The sequence below is a fragment of the Schistocerca nitens genome, chromosome 2 (genome assembly GCF_023898315.1).
Source record: "Schistocerca nitens isolate TAMUIC-IGC-003100 chromosome 2, iqSchNite1.1, whole genome shotgun sequence".
In the NCBI taxonomy this organism is placed as follows: domain Eukaryota; kingdom Metazoa; phylum Arthropoda; class Insecta; order Orthoptera; family Acrididae; genus Schistocerca; species Schistocerca nitens.
The window spans coordinates 458,593,233-458,614,327 of NC_064615.1; the positions used below are offsets into that span (position 1 = coordinate 458,593,233).

General features: G+C 39.0%; 1 protein-coding gene across 4 annotated transcripts in view; it reads right to left on the reverse strand.

Annotated features, from left to right (window-relative positions):
- The window catches only part of LOC126236343 (protein brunelleschi), a 253,243-nt gene that overhangs the window by 103,954 nt on the left and 128,194 nt on the right, over window positions 1-21,095 (reverse strand). For all 4 annotated transcript variants that reach the window (XM_049945571.1, XM_049945572.1, XM_049945574.1 and 1 more), the window contains one exon: window positions 11,671-11,756. In XM_049945571.1, coding sequence (XP_049801528.1) covers window positions 11,671-11,756 — 86 coding nt within the window. The remainder of the gene's footprint in view (window positions 1-11,670; window positions 11,757-21,095) is intronic.

Consider the following 21,095-nt stretch of genomic DNA (forward strand, 5'->3'; position numbering starts at 1 on the left):
TGTTACAACAAGTGTACGGCGATGATTGTTTATCGCGAACAAAAGTGTTTGAGTGGTTTAAACGATTTAAAGATGGCCGCGAAGACACCAGTGATGACACTCGCACTGGCAGACCATTGTCAGCAAAAACTGATGCAAACATTGAAAAAATCGGTAAACTTGTTCGACAAGATCGCCGTTTAACAATCAGAGCAGTGTCTGAGTTAACAGGAGTTGACAAGGAAAGTGTTAGGCAGATTCTTCATGAAAGTTTCAACATGAACAAAGTGTGTTCAAAAATGGTTCCAAAGTGTCTCACAATTGAACAGAAGGAACACCGAAGAATGATTTGTTCTGACATCCTGGAAAACATTGAAAGTGATCCCACCTTCTTACAAAATGTTATTACTTGCGATGAATCGTGGTTTTTTACTTACGATCCCGAAACTAAACGCCAATCGATGCATTGGAAAACTCCTGGTTCTCCACGACAAAAAAAAGCACGAATGTCAAAATCGAAATTCAAGGCAATGATGATTGTTTTTTTTTTTGCATCAAAGGGATTGTGCACATTGATTGGGTACCAGAGGGACAAACAGTGAATCAGCATTACTACATTAGCGTCCTGGCTACCCTACGTGAGGGAGTACGGAGAAAATGGAACGATTTGTGGAGAAAAAAGTCATGGATCCTTCACCAAGACAATGCCCCAGCTCACAGTGCGTTGTCAGTGAAGACGTTTTTGGCAAAACACAACATTCCCATCTTAGATCATCCACCCTACTCACCTGATTTGGCCCCCTGTGACTTTTTTCTTTTCCTTAAAGTTAAGTCAGCTTTGAAAGGAACTAGATTTGAGACTGTTGAAGCAGTAAAAGAAAAAGCGACGGAAGTAATGTATGGACTTACCGAAAATGATCTGCAGCATTGCTATGAACAGTGGAAAATTCGTATGGAGCGGTGTAGAGACCGAGGAGGAGAGTACATTGAAGGAGATAACATGAAATTGTAAATAATTGTAAATAAATGTTTTTTCCAGCATCAGTCCGGTTTTTTCTAGCCGCACCTCGTAATTATGTCAGAGACAGCAAAGGACTTGGAAGAGCAGTTGAACAGAAAGGACAGTGTCTTGAAAGAAGGATATAAGATGAACATCAACAAAAGCAAAAAGAGGATAATGGAATGTAGTCGAATTAAGTCGGGTGATGCTTCGGGAATTAGATTAGGAAATGAGACACTTAAAGTAGTAAAGGAGTTTTGCTATTTGGGGAGCAAAGTAACTGATGATGGTTGAAGTAGAGAGGATATAAAATGTAGACTGACAATGGAAAGGAAAGCGTTTCTGAAGAAGAGAAATTTGTTAACATCGAATATAGATCAAAGCGTCAGGAAGTCATTCCTGAAAGTATGTGTGTGGAGTGTAACCATGTGTGGAAGGGAAACATGGACAATAAACAGTTTAGACAAGAAGAGAATAGAAGCTTTTGAAATGTGGTGCTACAGGAGAATGCTAAAGATTAGATGGGTAGATCACATAACTAATGAGGAGGTATTGAATAGAATTGGGGAGAAGAAAAATTTGTGGCACAACTTGACTAGAAGAAGGGATTGGTTGGTAGGACATGTTCTGAGGCATCAAGGGATCACCAATTTAGTATTGGAGGACAGCTTGGAGGGTAAAAATCGTACGGGGAGACCAAGAGATGAATACACTAAGAAGATTCAGAAGGACGTAGGTTGCAGTAGGTACTGGGAGATGATAAAGCTTGCACAGGATAGAGTAGCATGGAGAGCTGCATCAAACCCGTCTCTGGACTGAAGACCACAAAGCCAACAACAACAACAACAACAACAACAACAACAGTTGCTGCTCACCATACAGCAGAGAAACTGAGGCGCAGATAGGCACAATAAAAAGACTGTCACAAAATGAGCTTCTGGCCAACAAGACTGTTTGCCAAAAGCTGACTAGCCAACAGTCTTTTTGTTGTGCCTATCTGTGACTCAGCATCTCTGCTGCATGGTGAGTAGCAACTATCCTTTTCATAATAGGCATAGAGTCCACATCAATTCAGGCAGGCTTGGGAAAAAAATCTTACCTCCATAGTCTTGGATGTTATTGAATTTAGCATATGTCAAAATGAAGGACTAAGTGAGAAACACATATTTTTTGGTTTTCTCCAAAAAAATTTCAGTTCCGAGATACAGCCCTCCAAAGATGACACTGCGCATACCATTTTGAAGAGCGTATTTTGGGAAAAATTTTAAAATGCTTTATCTCTGGAAAAGTTCTAGATATTTTGTTGGCTCTTTTTTTATTTGGAAGATAATTGCTTTATGGTTACAAAGAAATCCTCCATTTGGGCTTATCTGTCAAAGTTCTACATCTACATGTTTACTCTGCAATTCACACTTAAGTGTCTGGCAGAGGGTTCATCGAACCATTTTCATGCTACTTCTCTACCTTTCCATTCTCGAATGCCGTGTGGGAAAAAGGAACACCTAAATCTTTCCGTTCGAGCTCTGATTTCTATAATTTTATTATGATGATCATTTCTCCCTACGTATGTGGGTGTTAACAAAATATTTACGCATTCAGAAGAGAAAGTGGGTGATTGAAATTTCGTAAATAGATCTCACCACAAAGAAAACTGCCTTTGTTTTAGTGACTGCCACCACAACTCATGTATCACATCAGTGACACTCTCACCCCTATTGCGCGATAACATGAAATGAGCTGCGCTTCTTTGCACTTTTTCAATGTCCTCCACCAATCCTACCTGGTAAGGATCCCACACTGCGCAGAAATATTCCAGCAGAGGACAGATAAGTGTAATGTAGGCTGTCTTTTCAGTGGGTTTGTCGCAACTTGTAAGTATTCTGCCAACAAAGCACAATCTTCGTTTCGCCTTCCCCACGATATTATCTATGTGGTCTTTCCAATTTAAGTTGCTCGTAATTGTAATTCCTAGGTATTTAGTCAAATTGACAGCCCTTTGATCTGTGTGATTTACCGTACACCCAAAATTTATTGGAGTTCTTTTAGTACCCATTTGTATGACCTCGCACTATTCTTTGTTTGGTGCTAATTGCCACTTTTCGCACCATACAGAAATTCTCTCTAGATCATTTTGTAATTGGACTTTATTGTCTGATGATTTTATTAGACAGTAGATTACAGTGTCACCTGCAAAGAATCTAAGGGGGCTGCTCAGATTATCACCTAGATCATTTATATAAATCATTATCACCTAGATCATTTATATAAATCAGGAACAGCAGAGGGCCTATAACACTACCTTGCAGAACGCCAGATATCACTTCTGTTCTACTCGATGATTTACCGTCCATCACTACGAACTGTGACCCCTCTGAGAGGAAATCATGAATCCAGTCACACAACTCAGACAATACTCCATATGCACGCAATTTGATTAACAGTCCCTTGTGAGGAACAGTATCAAAAGCCTTCTGGAAATCTAGGAATATGGAATCGATCTGAAATCCCTTGTCGACAGCACTCATTACTTCATGGGAATAAAGAGCTAGCTGTGTTGCATAAGAACGATATTTTCTGAATCTGTGTTGGTTATGTATCAATAAGTCATTTTCTTCAAGGTGATTTATAATGTTTGAGTACAGTATATGCTCTAGAATCCTACTGCAAATTGAGGTCAGTGATATGGGTCTGTGATTCAATGGGTTACTCCTACTTCCCTTCTTGAATATTGGTGTGACCTGTGCTACTTTCCAGTCTTTCGGAACAGATCTTTCACCAAGTGAGCGGTTGTATATGATTGCTAAGAAAGGTGCTCGTGTCATACTCAGAGAGGAACCAAATTTGTATATCATCTGGATCGGAAGACTTGCCTTTCTTAAGTGATTTGAGTTGTTTCACAACACCTAAGATATCTACTTCTATGACACTCTTGCTAACAGCTGTTCTGGTTTCGAATTCTGGAATATTTACTTCATCTTCTTTTGTGAAGGAATTGCGGAAAACTGTATTTAGTAAGTCCGCTTTAGTGGCACCATTATCGGTAACATTTCCATCACTATCGTGCAGTGACGGTATTGACTGTTTTGTACCACTGGTATACTTTACATACGACCAGAATCTCTTCAGGTTTTCTACCATATTTTGAGACAATATTTCATTGAGGAAACTATTAAAAGCATCTCGCATTGATGTCCGAACTAAGTTTCGAGCTTCCGTGAAACTTAGCCAGTCTTGGGGATTTTGCATTCTTCTGAATCTGGCATGCTTTTTTCGTTGCTTCTACAACAGTGTTCTGATGTGTTTTGTGTATCATGGTGGATCAGTCACGTATCTTATTAATTTTTGTGGTATGAATGTATCTATTGCTGTCAATACTGCATCTTTGTTTTTGAGCCATATCTGGTCTACACTTACATAATTAGCTTGGAAGGAATGGAGAGGCACTCTTAGGAAGGCATCAAATGAATTTTTATCTGCTGTTTTAAATAGATATATTTTGTGGTTATTTTTAGTGGTTTTGGTTGATATGGTTTTGAGCCTAACTACAATGACCTTGTGTTCACTAATCCCTGTATCCGACATGACGCTCTCTATTAGATCAGGATTATTTGTGGCTAAGAGGTCAAGTGTGTTTTCGCAACCATTAACAATTTGTGTGGGCTCATGAACTAATTGTTCAAAGTAATTCTCAGAGAAAGCATTTAGTACAATTTCGGAAGATGTTTTCTGTCTGCCACTGGCTTTGAACATGTATTTTTGCCAACAAATCGAAGGTATATTGAAGTTTCCACCAATTATAAATGTATGAGTGGGGTACTTATTTGTGATGAGATTCAAGTTTTCTTTGAAGCATTCAGCTATTCTATCATCTGAGTCAGGAGTGGGGGGGGGGGGGGGGGGGGTCAGTAGAAGGAGCCAATTATTATTTTGGTACGGCTGTTGAGTATAACTTCTACCCACAGTAATTTGCAGGAACTATCTATTTCAACTTCGCTACAAGATAAACTACTACCAACAAATACAAACACACCACCAATTACTTTATTTAATCTATCCTTTCTGAAAACGGTTTGCGCCTCTGTAAAAATTTCAGCAGAATTTATCTCCGGCTTTAGCCAACTTTCTGTTCCTATAACAATTTCAGCTTGAGTGCTTTCTATCAGTGCTTGAAGCTCTGGTACTTTTCCAACATAGCTACAACAATTTACAACTACAATACCGACTGTTGCTTGGTCGATTCTCATCGTTTCTTTGCCCTGTACCCTTTGAGACTGGTGCCCTTTTTGATCTTTCCCAAGGATGTCTAACCTAAAAAACCACCCAGCCCACACCACACAGCCCCTGCTACCTATGTAGCCACCTCCTGTGTGTAGTGGACACCTGACCTATTTAGCGGAACCCGAAACCTCATCACCCTATGGCATAAGTTGAGGAGTCTGCAGCCTAAATGGTCGCAGAACCGTCAGAGCCTCTGATTCAGACCCTCCACTCGGCTCTGTACCAAAGGTCCGCAATCGGTCCTGTCGACAATGCTGCAGATGGTGAGCTCTGCCTTCATCTCACTTCTTTTCCTACAGCTTTTACTATAGCGTTCTGAACTTTTTTTATAATTTGTGGAAAAAAAATTTTGTTTTCAAAAATACCAATCTATAAAATTTTCTGTTTATTAATACCATATAGTTCTACATTCCCTGAAAAGGAGAGATTCCACTTTTATGTTGAACAGGTTTTATAAACGTTTGAAATTATTACCATACATAAAACGTGTTTTCTTACGCACATTTTCACCCATCAGGCTCATAAAAATGAAAACCTAGCTTTATTTAACATAATTTTAGTTTTGAAAGATGAGTAAGAGACTTTTTTTCAAGCATTTTGAACGGTTCCAAAATGTATGTGAAAGATCCAAAGACTTAAAGGTTTCAATTTATACAACTTCTTTGATATAGAGTGATGCCTTCCTGTTGAATCAATAGGAACTAAAGGACTTACAGTCTTCGAAACATTGTGAACACGAAGAGAGCACTGATGGCGTTGTTGCTGTCCTTAAGCTGGAAACCTATATCCAGCAGCTGGTTTACGTGGCTGCATAAAGTTCACTACAATTTCGTTTAACTCATAACTGGTGTCTACAATCTCTGCAAATCCCCCAGTCACATTCATACACACACACTCCAAACATCCCCCTATTCAGGTTGTGAATCTGATTATCATCCTGTTGTTTCTGAGGTGTCAGCCGAACGAACGGAATTTCTTCTTTCTTGTTTTTTAAAGTCCATGCACTATGAATTGGCCAATCACTTTGAGTCCAGAAATGTGTCTTCTGAATTCCTTTCACAGGAGTAGTTTGTTTGGACTATCCTCCTTTCATCTGCTCATGAAATTCTTTGATTTCCTCTTTGGACATAAGAATGAGGGCTGTGGATATGTAAGATTTCACGACTCTCATAAAATCCTCAGCATTCTGAATCACAGCTGTATTTGGTCTCGAAAGATTATGTTTTGTAGCACGGTGCTTCAGCAGACCATCTACACCATCACAAGGCCCCTTCCCATGACCAATAGCACTGTATACCCAGTCAGTTGGCACAAGTGACATACTCAATTCAAACAGCTGGTAATGATTTTTAAAGCGACAAGGAACACCATCAGAAATGATGATGATCTTCTCTGCCCCTGATTGCAGTTGAAGACTTTTCCACATTGCTAACAAAGCATGTGCTGAGTCATGTTCAATTATAACTGCAACACCTGTGGACTTGTTTTGAAAATATGTCACTCCTGTAAAAATTGAAACCTGGTCATTACTCCAATGATACCCTTGTACTTGTAGAAGAATTACAGACCAGTTCTCAGCAAAAAATAGTGAAACACTAAACATAGTTCTTCGGCCTATACACACCCTTTCACTTCTGCAATGTGTTGTTGTTGCAATTTCTTCAGATGCTGGTGTGTTACTGCTTTCACTGACCATTTACCAAACAAGTGTCTCACTTTACGTCACAGACTACTAATGACTTCACATGCCCATCCAAGGTGTCATATGTCATGTGCCCCACTAAGTTCTTCAAAATTACCACACAAAGTTCAAAATTCGCACAGTACACTTATAAACAGACATCTCTAGGTGGGTGTGGAACTACCCACTTAGGCCGTAGTGAATAAAATATTGATCTTCCAATATGTGAAGTTGGATAGTTGCTCTCGTAAATTGCAAAAGTTTCTTTAATACTGCGAATCATGTACCTCTTCACTTTCAAAACTTTTTGACCTTCAACTGTTACAGTTATAGGGTCTTTTTTGTTGGCACTCTGGCGAGATCAGTCCCATTTATCTTCCAGATAAAATGACTGAACTATTTGAACTTGAGCTGTTTCTACAGGATGACCATAGTAGGGATCTGGTCTTCCAAAGACTCCTTTTACAGACCTCACATTTCTTGATTTGTCTACCATGTTCTTTGATACTGATGGAACGTGGATCAAAATTGATTTTTTTTAAATATCTATGGAATAATAGTTAAAAATTTCACCTTTTCACTGTAGGATGCACAATATTCAACAGCTGAATTGATATTTGTGGAAAATTCCTGGCAAGAGGTGCCAGAGTGCTTTGATTCATTTTCTTCTGAAGATGGAATATCTACTTTGAAGAGTGTGGTCAGTTTTGTTGTAGTGTATTCATCCATAGCTTTAGTAATTTCTCTGCACTTTCTTGATGCATAGAGCTTATGACTCAACTTCACTGACCACAGTTTCTTACAGCAGTAGCAGCTACTTCTGTAGTTGACTGATTTGGAGTATTTAATTCTTCCTCTATTGATGCAAAATCTGCATCATCCGCACCATGGGAGGCTTCAACTTGTTCAGGTACTATCATTGTTGTAATTCTGTCAAAACATTTAAAAACACAAAATGTCATCACTGGAAACATCTTCACTTTGAAACAGAGTCTTCAAATGAGAACACTTATTCCCAACCTGGTCTTATACACACATCAAAAAAAGTTTTGCATTACCTCAGTTCCGAGAGTTCCAGAACCTGTACAAAATATTGGAATAGAGATCACCATAAACATCATTTCTGCTCTTTTTATTGCTCATGAAAACCACACATTGCATGTTGTACAACCATACACTGAGACATTCGGAGGTGGTGGCCCAGATTGCTGTACACGCCAGTACCTCTAATACTCAGTAGCACGTCGTCTTAGCATTGATGCATGCCTGTATTCGTCGTGGCATACTATCCACAAATTCATCAAGTCACTGTTGGTCCATATTGTCCCACTCCTAAACGGAAATTCGGCGTAGATCCCTCAGAGTGGTTGGTGGGTTACATCCTCCATAAACAGCCATTTTCAATCTATTCCAGACATGTTCGATAGGGTTCGTGCCTGGAGAACATTCTGGCCACTCTAGGTGAGCAATGTCATTATCCTGAAGGAAGTCATTCACAGGATGTGCACAATGGGGGCATGAATTGCTGTCCATGAAGATGAATGCCTCGCCAATATACTGCCAATATGGTTGCACTATCGATAGGAGGATGGGATCCACGTATTGTACAGCCGTTATGGCGCCTTCGATGGCCACCAGTGGCGTACTTCAACCCCACATAATGCTACCCCAAAATAGCAGGGAACCTCCACCGTGGACAGTGTGTCTATGAGACATTCAGCCTGATCCGGTTGCCTCCAAACACGTCTCCAACGATTGTCTGGTTGAAGGAATATTCAACACTCATCAACAGCTGAATTGATATTTGTGAAAAATTCCTGGCAAGAGGTGCCAGAGTGCTTTGATTCATTTTCTTCTGAAGATGGAATGTGATGCCAATCCTGAGCAATCCATTCGGCATGTTGTTGGACCCATCTGTACCGCGCTGTTTGATGTCGTGGTTGTAAAGATGGACCTCGCCATGGGCATTGGGAATGAATCTGCACATCATGCAGCCTATTGCCCACAGTTTGAGTCATAACATAACGTCCTATGGCTGCACAAAGCACATTATTCAACATGGTGGCATTGCTGTCAGGTTTCCTCCGAGCCATAATCCGTAGGTAGCAGTCATCCACCGCAGTAGTAGACCTTGGAGGGCCTGAGCAAGGCATGTCATCGAGAGTTCCTGTCTCTCTGTATCTCCTCCATGTCTGAACAACATCCTTTTGGTTCACTCTGAGATGCCTGGATACTTACCTTGTTGAGAGCCATTCCTCGCACAAAGTAACAATACGGATGTGATCGAACCATGGTATTGACTGACTAGGCATGGTTGAACTACAGACAACACTAGCCGTATACCTCCTTCCTGGTGGAATGACTGGAACTGATTGGCTGTCGAACCCCTTCTGTCTAAGAGGCACTGCTCATGCATGGTTGTTTACATATTTGGGTGGGTTTAGTGACGTCTCTGAAAAGTCAAAAGGGACTGTGTCTGTGGCACAATATCCACAGTCAACATCTATCTTCAGGAGTTCTGGGAACTGGGGTGAGGCAAAACTTTTTTGACGTGTGTATATAACTCTTTTATGGATATGCAAATAGCAAACTTCACTCTCCTGTGGCCCCAGTCAGAAGACATTTCAAACCGTCCTTTTCACAAAACACACTGCAATTGTGTCAACTGGCAAATTCCTCACGAAAACACAGAACTCGCTCAATGGTCTCACATGTCTTAGAAGCCTCTTCAGTAAACAAATTAGCACTCAACAAATACAATTCAGAAACCTGCAATGAACAACCCGATAAAGAAACTGACAAGAAACTACAAAAAGTGTAAGAAATATGTGCAACAATGAAAGTGAAAAGAAATAATAAGTGGAAACTCTTCTTTACAGAGAAAACAGAAAAAAAATATATATATCTAACTTTTCCCTATTAGCATTTTTGAAAAAAAAAAAAATTTTTTACTGTAAATTATAAAAAAAATTCAAAAGGCGACAGTAAAAGAACTTTGACAGATATAGCCAAACGGAGGATACCATTGTAATCATAAAGCAATTATCTTTCAAATAGAAGGACTGTAACAAAATATCTCAAATTGTTCCAGAGATAAAGCATTTTTAAAAAAAATTCTGAAATTCGCATCTTCAAAATGGTGTTCGTAGTGTCATCTTTGGAGGCCTGTACGTCAGAGCAGGAATTTTTTTGGAAAAACAAAATAATACATGTTTCTTACTTACTCCTGAATTTTAACATACGCTAAATTCAATAACATCTGAGACTATGAAGGTAACCCCCCCCCCCCCCCCCCCGAAGTGATACAGATTATGATAATGAAGTTACATAATTTTTTTTGTTTGTTTGTAAACACATGTCAGCAGTCCTGGTACACAATGATATTCCTGCACTCCAGTACTGCAGCACACCACTAGAGGAACCAAAATGAGGAGACACAGCCTGTCGATGAAGAGGAATTTGTACAGAAATTCATTTTGAGCAACAACAGAAACATTGCACTCGTGCCAGACTAATCCACAGGACTCCTTCAGCTACCTGGGTTGGCCTGGCAAATATCAGGGACATCAATTTGTTGTAGAATTTTGGAACTGTGATAATATGACATGATTATTTTGTACAAGGGTTTCACAAACATCAATCCTTGCTTGATAGTTTTGGTTGTGGATCTACAGTGGTGTAAATAGTGCAACCCAAAGTTAATGTCAGGTATCTTGGTTTCCAGAAGGCTCTCAACATGGTTCCACATTACAACTTAATGAAACTGATGTGAGTTTATAATATAATGCTGGGCAGACCTCAACAAGGGAGTATATAAAACCAATCATATTAATGAAACATCAAATTACCTGTTACTTAAGTTCAATGTAGAAACATAAAGCAACTTGCCTTTTGGACATACAAAAAGTAGTGCAACAGGAAATTATCATAGTAATAAAAGAATAAATCCTAGGGCCAACAGGGGACCACATGTGGCTAATACAATGAAACCTACATACAATAGTCCTTCGGAAACTAGTTAAATGTCAGGAGACAAGTTATATTCATTTACATAAACAAATTTATATAGTAAAAACAAAGATGATGTGACTTACCAAATGAAAGTGCTGGCAGGTCGACAGACACACAAACAAACACAAACATACACACAAAATTCAAGCTTTCGCAACAAACTGTTGCCTCATCAGGAAAGAGGGAAGGAGAGGGAAAGACGAAAGGATGTGGGTTTTAAGGGAGAGGGTAAGGAGTCATTCCAATCCCAGGAGCAGAAAGACTTACCTTAGGGGGAAAAAAGGACGGGTATACACTCGCACACACACACATATCAATCCACACATATACAGACACAAGCTTGTATACCCGTCCTTTTTTTCCCCCCCTAAGGTAAGTCTTTCCGCTCCAGGGATTGGAATGACTCCTTACCCTCTCCCTTAAAACCCACATCCTTTCGTCTTTCCCTCTCCTTCCCTCTTTCCTGATGAGGCAACAGTTTGTTGTGAAAGCTTGAATTTTGTGTGTATGTTTGTGTTTGTTTGTGTGTCTGTCGACCTGCCAGCACTTTCATTTGGTAAGTCACATCATCTTTGTTTTTAGTTATATTTTTCCTACGTGGAATGTTTCCCTCTATTATAAATTTATATAGTAAGATAAATACATTAAGGAAAACAATGAAAGTGCCAAACTTAGGAGTAAAAAAGAAAAATTAAAGTTGTTATGTCATCTATGCACCAACCATGTTTGAAACCATCAACTCCATCGGCAGCAAATTGTAAAATTCCATATGAACTTCACATGTGTCTCCAACGACCCAAAGGTAATCTGTCGGGAAAAAAAAGTTGAGTACTTGGCAGTACTAATAACTTTGCACAATAAATTGATTACAGGAACTTAGCACACTATCAAACTTACTTCTTAGTGCACAAATTTAAAAAACAAACAAACTGAACCTGCAAAGATTTCAATATATGAAGTTTTCACTAACAAATAAGAAAAACAGTCAAGCTGAAGAAAAGGTTGTACCCAATAACAGTACAAAATGCACCTGTTCCAACATGGCACAAAAACTTTTAGCTTTTGCAATCAACTATTCATAGACAGTTGGGAGCAGGGGGGGGGGGGGGGGACATGAGGTAGACAGGATGCAGAAATGAACGATATTTTATGTTATTTAAGTATTAACAGGAATTATATCGTATCAAAAAGTATTAGTTTTAAAAAGTAGATATTTCTGAATTAAGTAAAAAGGCGTTGCATAAAAAAGTTCCCTCTTGATTTCCCCAAAAGATGTCTAACAATGTCTTCCCTGTTTTCAATACAAGTACACCCACGTAGATGATTATTTTTCCGATACTAACTTTAAAAACTTTTGTATCAACTCCTTAGTCTAGTTACTGATATCATGCTCTGTCTTTTTCATTGAGAAAAAAAAAGATATCCTGATAACTTGTTTTTCTATACTGAAAAATATTCTCTCTAAGTCAAGATCGCCAAAACATTGTGTAACTCATTTAGCTAATGGAAACACGTAGAAAAATAGTTTCTTTATACAATCTATATCTGAAGCATACCACAAATTTAACTGATCTAAGACACTTCATTTAATCTAGTATGTGGATTGTCTAATTCAGACTGGGATATTATTATTTATTTAATCGATTATCCCCCGTCAGGAGAGTGATTGAACTTGAATTTACAATTTTATTTTTGGATGATTTCCCTCTTCCTCTTCCAGGACCTCTTCAACCTCTCAGAATGTTGTCTCCCATTCGTCTGTCCACTTTTTACCAGGTTGTTGCATTGTTCTTAATCGAACTTCACATTCATGATTTTACTTTGGTACTCATTGCGGTCTTCAAGATTTTCTATGTTGCTCTGTTACATGTCCCTCTGGACCTCCTTTAGCCACTCCGTGCTGTACATTTACTCTTTGTTACGATGTTGAGTAGTTTCTTTGCTGTTCTGGTGTTCTTCATTCAGCAGATGTGTGTGTAGAACTTTGCTCGTCATTTCCTGATTTATTTGGTTATTGTGTTGGTCTTTAGATAGTGTTCGTTCTGAGGTCTCTTCATCCAAATGTCATTTTTGTTGATTGCTCTGTAAATTTTCCTAAGAATTTTTCATTCCTGTTTTTCTATTACCCTAATTTTGGAGTGACTACCAATTATCATTGTTTCAGCTGTGTACATTCCTTCTGGAAGAATCACAGTTTTGTAATGTCTCAGTTTTGCATCTGTCGAAATGCATTTCTTGTTGTAGTGTGCCCATGTTAATTTATACGCCTTTTGCAGCTTGCTGATCCTTTGTTCATTGGCGATTCTGTTTAGTCCTGGTAACTGTATAGTTCTGCCAAGATATTTGAAGTGGCTGACTTGGGTGATGTTACTGTGTTACGAGATTGGTGGGGACTTACTTTCTGGCGATCTTTCCATCTACCTTCTTCCCCCCCCCCCCCCCCCCCCCTGCGTACAAAATATGCAATCCAGTTTTCTGTGCAATTTTATGTAGTTTTTCAACTGTGTGAATCCCTTCTGTCCTGTTGTTTGTGTTAGTTGAAATATTGTCCGTGAAGGCAAGGCATTTTACTTTAGTACGGTTTTCTTTTCTGATATCAATTTGAACACCTTTTACATGAGGTTCCCATTCTCTGATGATCTTTTCTAGAACAATATTGAAAAGAATCAGGGATAGTCTGTCCCCCTGTGCTGTACTCCTGTTCTAATTTCAAAGGGTTCCGATATCTCACCCATGAATTTCACTTTGAAAGTTGTTCTTGTAAGTGTCTGTTCTATGATTTTTCCAGGTCTTTTGGTCGATTCTGAATTCTTCCATGGTCTTAAAGAGGGTTTTGCAGCCTATTGAGTCATAAGCTTTCCTATAATTGATTAATTTAATTACTGTTGTTCTGCATTTTCCCATTTGTGGTATCGTCTTTAGGCTCCAGATCTGTTCCATACATGATCACTCTTTTCTGAATTTGGCCTGGTATTCACCAAATAGTGGATTTGCCTGGGGCTCTATTCTTTTTAGGAACGCTTTGGAGAGGATTTTGTATGCCACTGGGAGCAGGGAGATTCCTCTGTCATAGTTGATGTCTGTCTTGTCACCCTTTCTATGTAACGAGTGGATCAGAGGGCATTTACAGACTTCTGGTATTTCCTCTGTCTCCCATATGTCTGAGATTAGGTGATGAAGTTTCTGTGCCAGTGTAGGATCGTTCAGTTTCGAGAGTTCTGAGATAATCCCATCCTCTCCTGGTGCTTTGTAGTTCTTGAGCTGCTTGATTATCACCGTAATTTCTGTGAGATCTGGGGCTTTTGAGTCCAAGTGTGTTAATAACAGGGGTGTGAAGTCAAGCTTTTCCTGTGGTGGTTCACAGTTAAGAATGGAGTAGAAATATTGGGTTAATATTTTGCAGTTGTTTTTTGAGTTGGTTTGCAATGATTCGTCGGTTCTTTTGAAGCACAGACTGGGTGCTTGGAATCCCTATAGGTTATGTCTAAATGTTTTGTAGAAATTTCTTGTATAATTTTTGTTGAAATCTGGTTGAATTTCATGGAGTCTATTGTCACAGCCTCAATTTTCTTTCTGAATCACCTTTGCAGTCTGATTTCGAGTTCTAAGAAAGTTGACCCAGTTTTTCTCAGTTCTGTGGCTGTTGAATTTTTTCAGGCTGTTACTCAGTTGACTACTGGCTGACTGAAGACTGTGTTCCACCAGCAGAGTTATCTGGTGCGAAGGGGCAGTCCTAGTTTCACGGCTTCCTGAATTTTCCTTGTTAATTTCTTCCAGCCTGTCAATTTTTCCTGATTAATTTGTTTGATGATTTGTGCTTTGTTGCATTTAAGGTATTCCAGATCTGGCTTCATGTTTTTGGGTGGACATTTTTTCCTTCTATTGGGCTGAAAATTTGTCTTTATTTGTAGGAGATGATGGTCAGATTCAAAAGTGCCTTTGAAAGGTCTTCAGACTGGGATATATTACTAGTCTTGAGAACTAATGTGGATTGTCCAATCCGGATTGTGATGTATTAGTAACCTTGAGAACAAAAAATTAGCTACTTTCTCTGTTCACTGTTTGAATTGGCTATGATAGTAGGTTCTGGTGTTCTGTAAGAAACTTGTCAAAAATTAAAGATAATATGTTTTCTGTGAGGCATGTTAGTAGGAGAACATATTGCACTACCTAAAGTGATAATCAGGGCTAGCACATCAGTTCTTTCATTCTTCATGTTCCTTATTTTGTAGTTGCCAATAAGAAGTATTTTTTTTTTTTTGGCCACATCAGTGACATCATAAGAAAACAACAGCTACCGAACAGATGGATATCACTACCATGGTTTATGTGGCAATACTAAACATGATTTTACACAACTATTATTAGTTGTTGTTGTTGTTGTGGTCTTCAGTCCTGAGACTGGTTTGATGCAGCTCTCCACGCTAATCTATCCTGTGCAAGCTCCTTCATCTCCAGTACCTACTGCAACCTACATCCTTCTGAATCTGCTTAGTGTATTCATCTCTTGGTCTCCCTCTACGATTTTTACCCTCCACGCTGCCCTCCAATGCTAAATTTGTGATCCCTTGACACCTCAGGACATGTCCTACCAGCCAATCCCTTCTTCTAGTCAAGTTGTGCCACAAACTTCTCTTCTCCCCAATCCTATTCAATACCTCTTCATTAGCTACATGATCTACCCACCTAATCTTCAACATTCTTCTGTAGCACCACATTTCAAAAGCTTCTATTCTCTTCTTGTCCAAACTATTTATTGTCCATGTTTCACTTCAATACATGGCTACACTCCAAATAAATACTTTCAGAAACGACTTCCTGACACTTCAATCTATACTCGATGTTAACAAATTTCTCTTCTTCAGAAACGCTTTCCTTGCCATTGCCAGTCTACATTTTATATCCTCTCTACTTCAACCATCATCAGTTATTTTGCTCCCTAAATAGCAAAACTCCTTTACTACTTTAAGTGTCTCATTTCCTAATCTAATTCCCTCAGCATCACCCGACTTAATTCGACTACATTCCATTATCCTTGTTTTGCTTTTGTTGATGTTCATCTTATATACTCCTTTCAAGACACTGTCCGTTCCATTCAACTGTTCTTCCAAGTCCTTTGCTGTCTCTGACAGAATTACAATGTCATCAGCAAACCTCAAAGTTTTTATTTCTTCTCCCTGGATTTTAATACCAACTCCAAATTTTTCTTTTGTTTCCTTTACTGCTTGCTCAATATACAGATTGAACAACATCGGGGAGAGGCTACAACCCTGTCTTACTCCCTTCCCAACCACTGCTTCCCTTTCATGCCCCTCGACTCTTATAACTGCCATCTGGTTTCTGTACAAATTGTAAATAGCCTTTCGCTCCCTGTATTTTACCCCTGCCACCTTTAGAATTTGAAAGAGAGTATTCCAGTCAACATTGTCAAAAGCTTTCTCTAAGTCTACAAATGCTAGAAACGTAGGTTTGCCTTTCCTTAATCTATCTTCTAAGATAAGTCATAGGGTCAGTATTGCCTCACGTGTTCCAACATTTCTACGGAATCCAAAATGAACTTCCCCGAGGTTGGCTTCTATCAGTTTTTCCATTCGCCTGTAAATAATACATGTTAGTATTTTGCAGTTGTGACTTATTAAACTGATGGTTCGGTAATTTTCACATCTGTCAACACCTGCTTTCTTTGGGATTGAAATTATTATATTCTTCTTGAAGTCTGAGGGTATTTCGCCTGTCTATTACATCTTCCTCACCATATGGAAGAGTTTTGTCAGGACTGGCTCTCCCAAGGCCTTCAGTAGTTCTAATGGAATGTTGTCTACTCCCGGGGCCTTGTTTCGACTCAGGTCTTTCAGTACTTTGTCAAACTCTTCATGCAGTATCGTATCTCAGATTTCATCTTCATCTACATCCTCTTCCATTTCCATAATATTGTCCGAAAGTACATCACCCTTGTATAGACCCTCTATATACTCCTTCCACCTTTCTGCTTTCCCTTCTTTGCTTAGAACTGGGTTTCCATCCGAGCTCTTGATATTCGTACAAGTGGCTCTCTTTTCTCCAAAGGTCTCTCTAATTTTCCTGTAGGCTGTATCTATCTTACCCCTAGTGAGATACGCCTCCACATGCTTACATTTGTCCTCTAGCCATGCCTGCTTAGCCATTTTGCACTTCCTGTCGATCTCATTTTTGAGACGTTTGTATTCCTTTTAGCTTGCTTCATTTACTGCATTTTTATATTTTCTCCTTTCGTCAATTAAATTCAATATTTCTTCTGTTACCCAAGGATTTCTACTAGTTCTCGTCTTTTTTCCTACTTGATCCTCTGCTGCCTTCCCTACTTCATCACTCAGAATTACCCATTCATCTTCTACTGTATTTCTTTCCCCCATTCCTGTCAATTGTTCCTTTATGCTCTCCCTGAAACTCTGTACAACCTCTGGTTTAGTCAGTTTATCCAGGTCCTGTCACCTTAAATTCCCACCTTTTTGCAATTTCTTCAGTTTTAATCTACAGTTCATAACCAATAGATTGTGGTCAGAGCCCACATCTGCCCCTGGAAACGTCCTACAATTTAAAACCTGGTTCCTAAATCTCTGTCTTACCATTATATAATCTATCTGATACCTTTTAGTATCTCTGGGATTCTTCCAGGTATACAACCTTCTTTCATGATTCTTGAACCAAGTGTTAGCTATGATTAAGTTATGCTCTGCGCAAAATTCTAACAGACTGCTTCCTCTTTCATTTCTTAGCCCCAATCCATATTCACCTACTACGTTTCCTTCTCTCCCTTTTCCTACACTCGAATTCCAGTCACCCATGACTATTAAATTTTTCCTTTCACTATCTGAATAATTTCTTTTATTTCATCATACATTTCTTCAATTTCTTCGTCATCTGCAGAGCTAGTTGGCATATAAACTTGTACTACTGTAGTAGGCATGGGCTTCGTGTCTATCTTGGCCACTATATTACGTTCGCTGTGCTGTTTGTAGTAGCTTACCTGCACTCCTATTTTTTTTATTCATTATTAAACCTACTCCTACATTACCCCTATTTGATTTTGTATTTATAACCCTGTATTCACCTGACCAGAAGTCTTGTTCCTCCTGCCACTGAACTTCACTAATTCCCACTATATCTAACTTTAACCTATCCATTTCCCTTTTTGAATTTTCTAACCTACCTGCCCGATTAAGGGATCTGACATTCCACGCTCCAATCCGTAGAATGCCAGTTTTCTTTCTCCTGATAACGATGTCCTCTTGAGTAGTCCCCGCCCGGAGATCCGAATGGGGGACTATTTTACCTCCGGAATATTTTACCCAAGAGGACGCCATCATCATTTAATCATACAGTAAAGGTGCATGCCCCCGGGAAAAATGACGTCTGTAGTTTCCCCTAGCTTTCAGCCGTTCGCAGTACCACAACAGCAAGGCCGTTTTGGTTAATGTTACAAGGCCAAATCAGTCAATCATCCAGACTGTTGCCCCTGCAACTACTGAAAAGGCTGCTGCCCCTCTTCAGGAACCACACGTTTGTCTGGCCTCTCAACAGATACCCCACTGTTGTGGTTGCACCTACGGTATGGCTATCTGTATCGTTGAGGCACGCAAGCCTCCCCACCAACGGCAAGGTCCATGGTTCATGGGGGGGAGGACTATTATTAGTATGTACAATAATAGTATTTGGGCAACAACATTTTTTAGCTATGTATAAATTACTGTTTGAATAAACAGATGAAATTCGAAACTGAAGAGTTTAACTATGAATGTCTACACATGTTGGCACAACACTGCAGTCTCCGGCAGCAGTTCTGATGACGTCACAGACTATCTGTTGCATGGATACATATAAATGATTCAGTGTGCTGAGCTTGTTTCACTTTGAAACAGCTATCCGAGGATTTATAGCTCCCAGCACTAGGAGACAATACATTAGGCAGAGAAATATGCTTGGACCAAAGCCTTATGTTCATAAAACGAAAAGCATCAAGGATGCAAATACTGGCCATCAAAGCCTGTATTGTATGATACAGGTTCATTCTTCAATTTCTGCAACTAATACTGACAATAAAGTCTATACAGAAAATGCCTGTCAGGGCTCTACGTTATATGTGCGATTTTGCTTGATGTGTTAGTCCTGTGTGATTTCATCAGCACTGTTATTATTCTGTTAGTCTTTAAATATTTTATGTTCAATGTAATGTTATGAAGTCCATCATAAAAATACCGATGGCTCAAAATGTGCACTATTATGAGGATGTGGTGTCATCACTCTTCAAAACTGTGTAAGTTTCTCAGTGAAATAGGTCATTGTTCTGTTCTGACTGTTTACATTCATTGTCATTTGAAAAAGTTATTAAAATCACTATAGAAGTTTGCACATTTCATAACACTAAGTTACCACGAGGTTAAAGAAAGTACATGTTCAAAATAAACATATGGCCTTTACGTAAACGGTCACAATTTATGTTAACAGGGTTGTATTTCTGAAATTTACTCTCACTATTTTGTGCTCACAACAATACTGAGCATTAATTCCTTTGTAAGACTGTGACAATGGAATAGATCTTATTGGTTTCTGTTTATTTCAATCTTTGGCAAAAGATGTCTGATGACCTATCCGAAATTTAAATAACACTTTCACAATCAAAATTATTGCATCATTAGTACAATCAGTAGGTACAGTTTAACTCTTACACAACATGACTATATGAAATCATGTTTCCCTCATAACAGGATATTTTACAGCAATGTTCCAACATTAATATCAGAGATGGTTTTAATTTGACTTTCTTTGGATTCAATTGATTTTTCTCTTTAATTGGTGGTGGTGAAGTTAGTTTGCACAAAGATGTTGAGTTTCTAGAGTATTGAGACCAACTGCTCTTCTTTGGAAGATGCACTGGTTTCAGAGCATTTAATGGTTCAGAGAACGCTTTCTCTGTGCACATGATGTAGAGCTGGGATGATGTTGAAGAACTGCTATCAATGACAAACTTCTTTAAAACTGTTTCAAACGATGTGGTGAACGTCAAACACTGCACCACCTTGAAAGCCTTCTCATTCTCACCATTCACTATTCTCCTTGTGACCTCCAGTTCCTGAATTATTCTCTTCTTGACACAAAAATGACAACACCTGCCTCATATGGAATGATCACCTAAACAATTTATGTGCTTCAGTACAGATTTGCATGCTTCATTGCTTTATGTAAGTTACTACATATAGAATCATCGTTGCAAGTTCTATGTCTAAACATTAGGCATTACAAACACCTTGTAGGCTTGTTACAGGGTGACAATTATTGAACTACATGAAAAAATTGTTAATTAGTTACAAAACATGGCGTGCACATTTTCTTCAACATGTAAACATCACTATAGATATTCAGATTTAGGTTATGACATGTTCAATATGCCTGATGTGGTGCAGATGAATAGTGCAACGCTGCATGAGCCGCTGAAGTGTTGGAACATTGATACTGTCAATGACCTTCTGAATGGCTGTTTTCAGCTCAGCAATGGTTTTGGGGTTACTGCTGTACACCTTTTCTTTAATATAGCCCCACAAAAAGGCATCACATGTGTTCAGACACAGATAATATGGCAGCCAATCGAGATCAATCCCAGTGCCCTCTGGGTACCCCAGAGCCAGAAAGCAGTCCTCAAAGTGCACCTTCCTGCTTCAATAGAGTTGAGCTACGTCTTGCATGAACCACATCTTGTTGAAATTGGGGTGACTTTGGATAATGGGGATGAAATAATCTTCCAGAACTTTCACTTACTGTTTGGTAGTCACCGTACCATCAAGAAATATTGCACCGATTATTCCATAACTGGTCATTGCACACCACAGAGTCACCCATTGAGAGTTAAGACACTTCTCGATCGCAAAATGTGTAATCAAAGTCCCCCATATGTATCAATTTTGCTTATTGATGAACTCATCCAAATGAAAGTGGGCTTCATTGCTAACCAAACCATACTAATTCCTATCATGCCCCGTGGCCAACCCAGCAGTTTGAAGATCCTAATGCAAACCATTCAGAAGTTATGACCATTTTATTTCATATAGTTCAATAATTGTCAACCTGTATAAAGGACATACCTTTGAGGCAGAAAAACCCAGCTATGATATA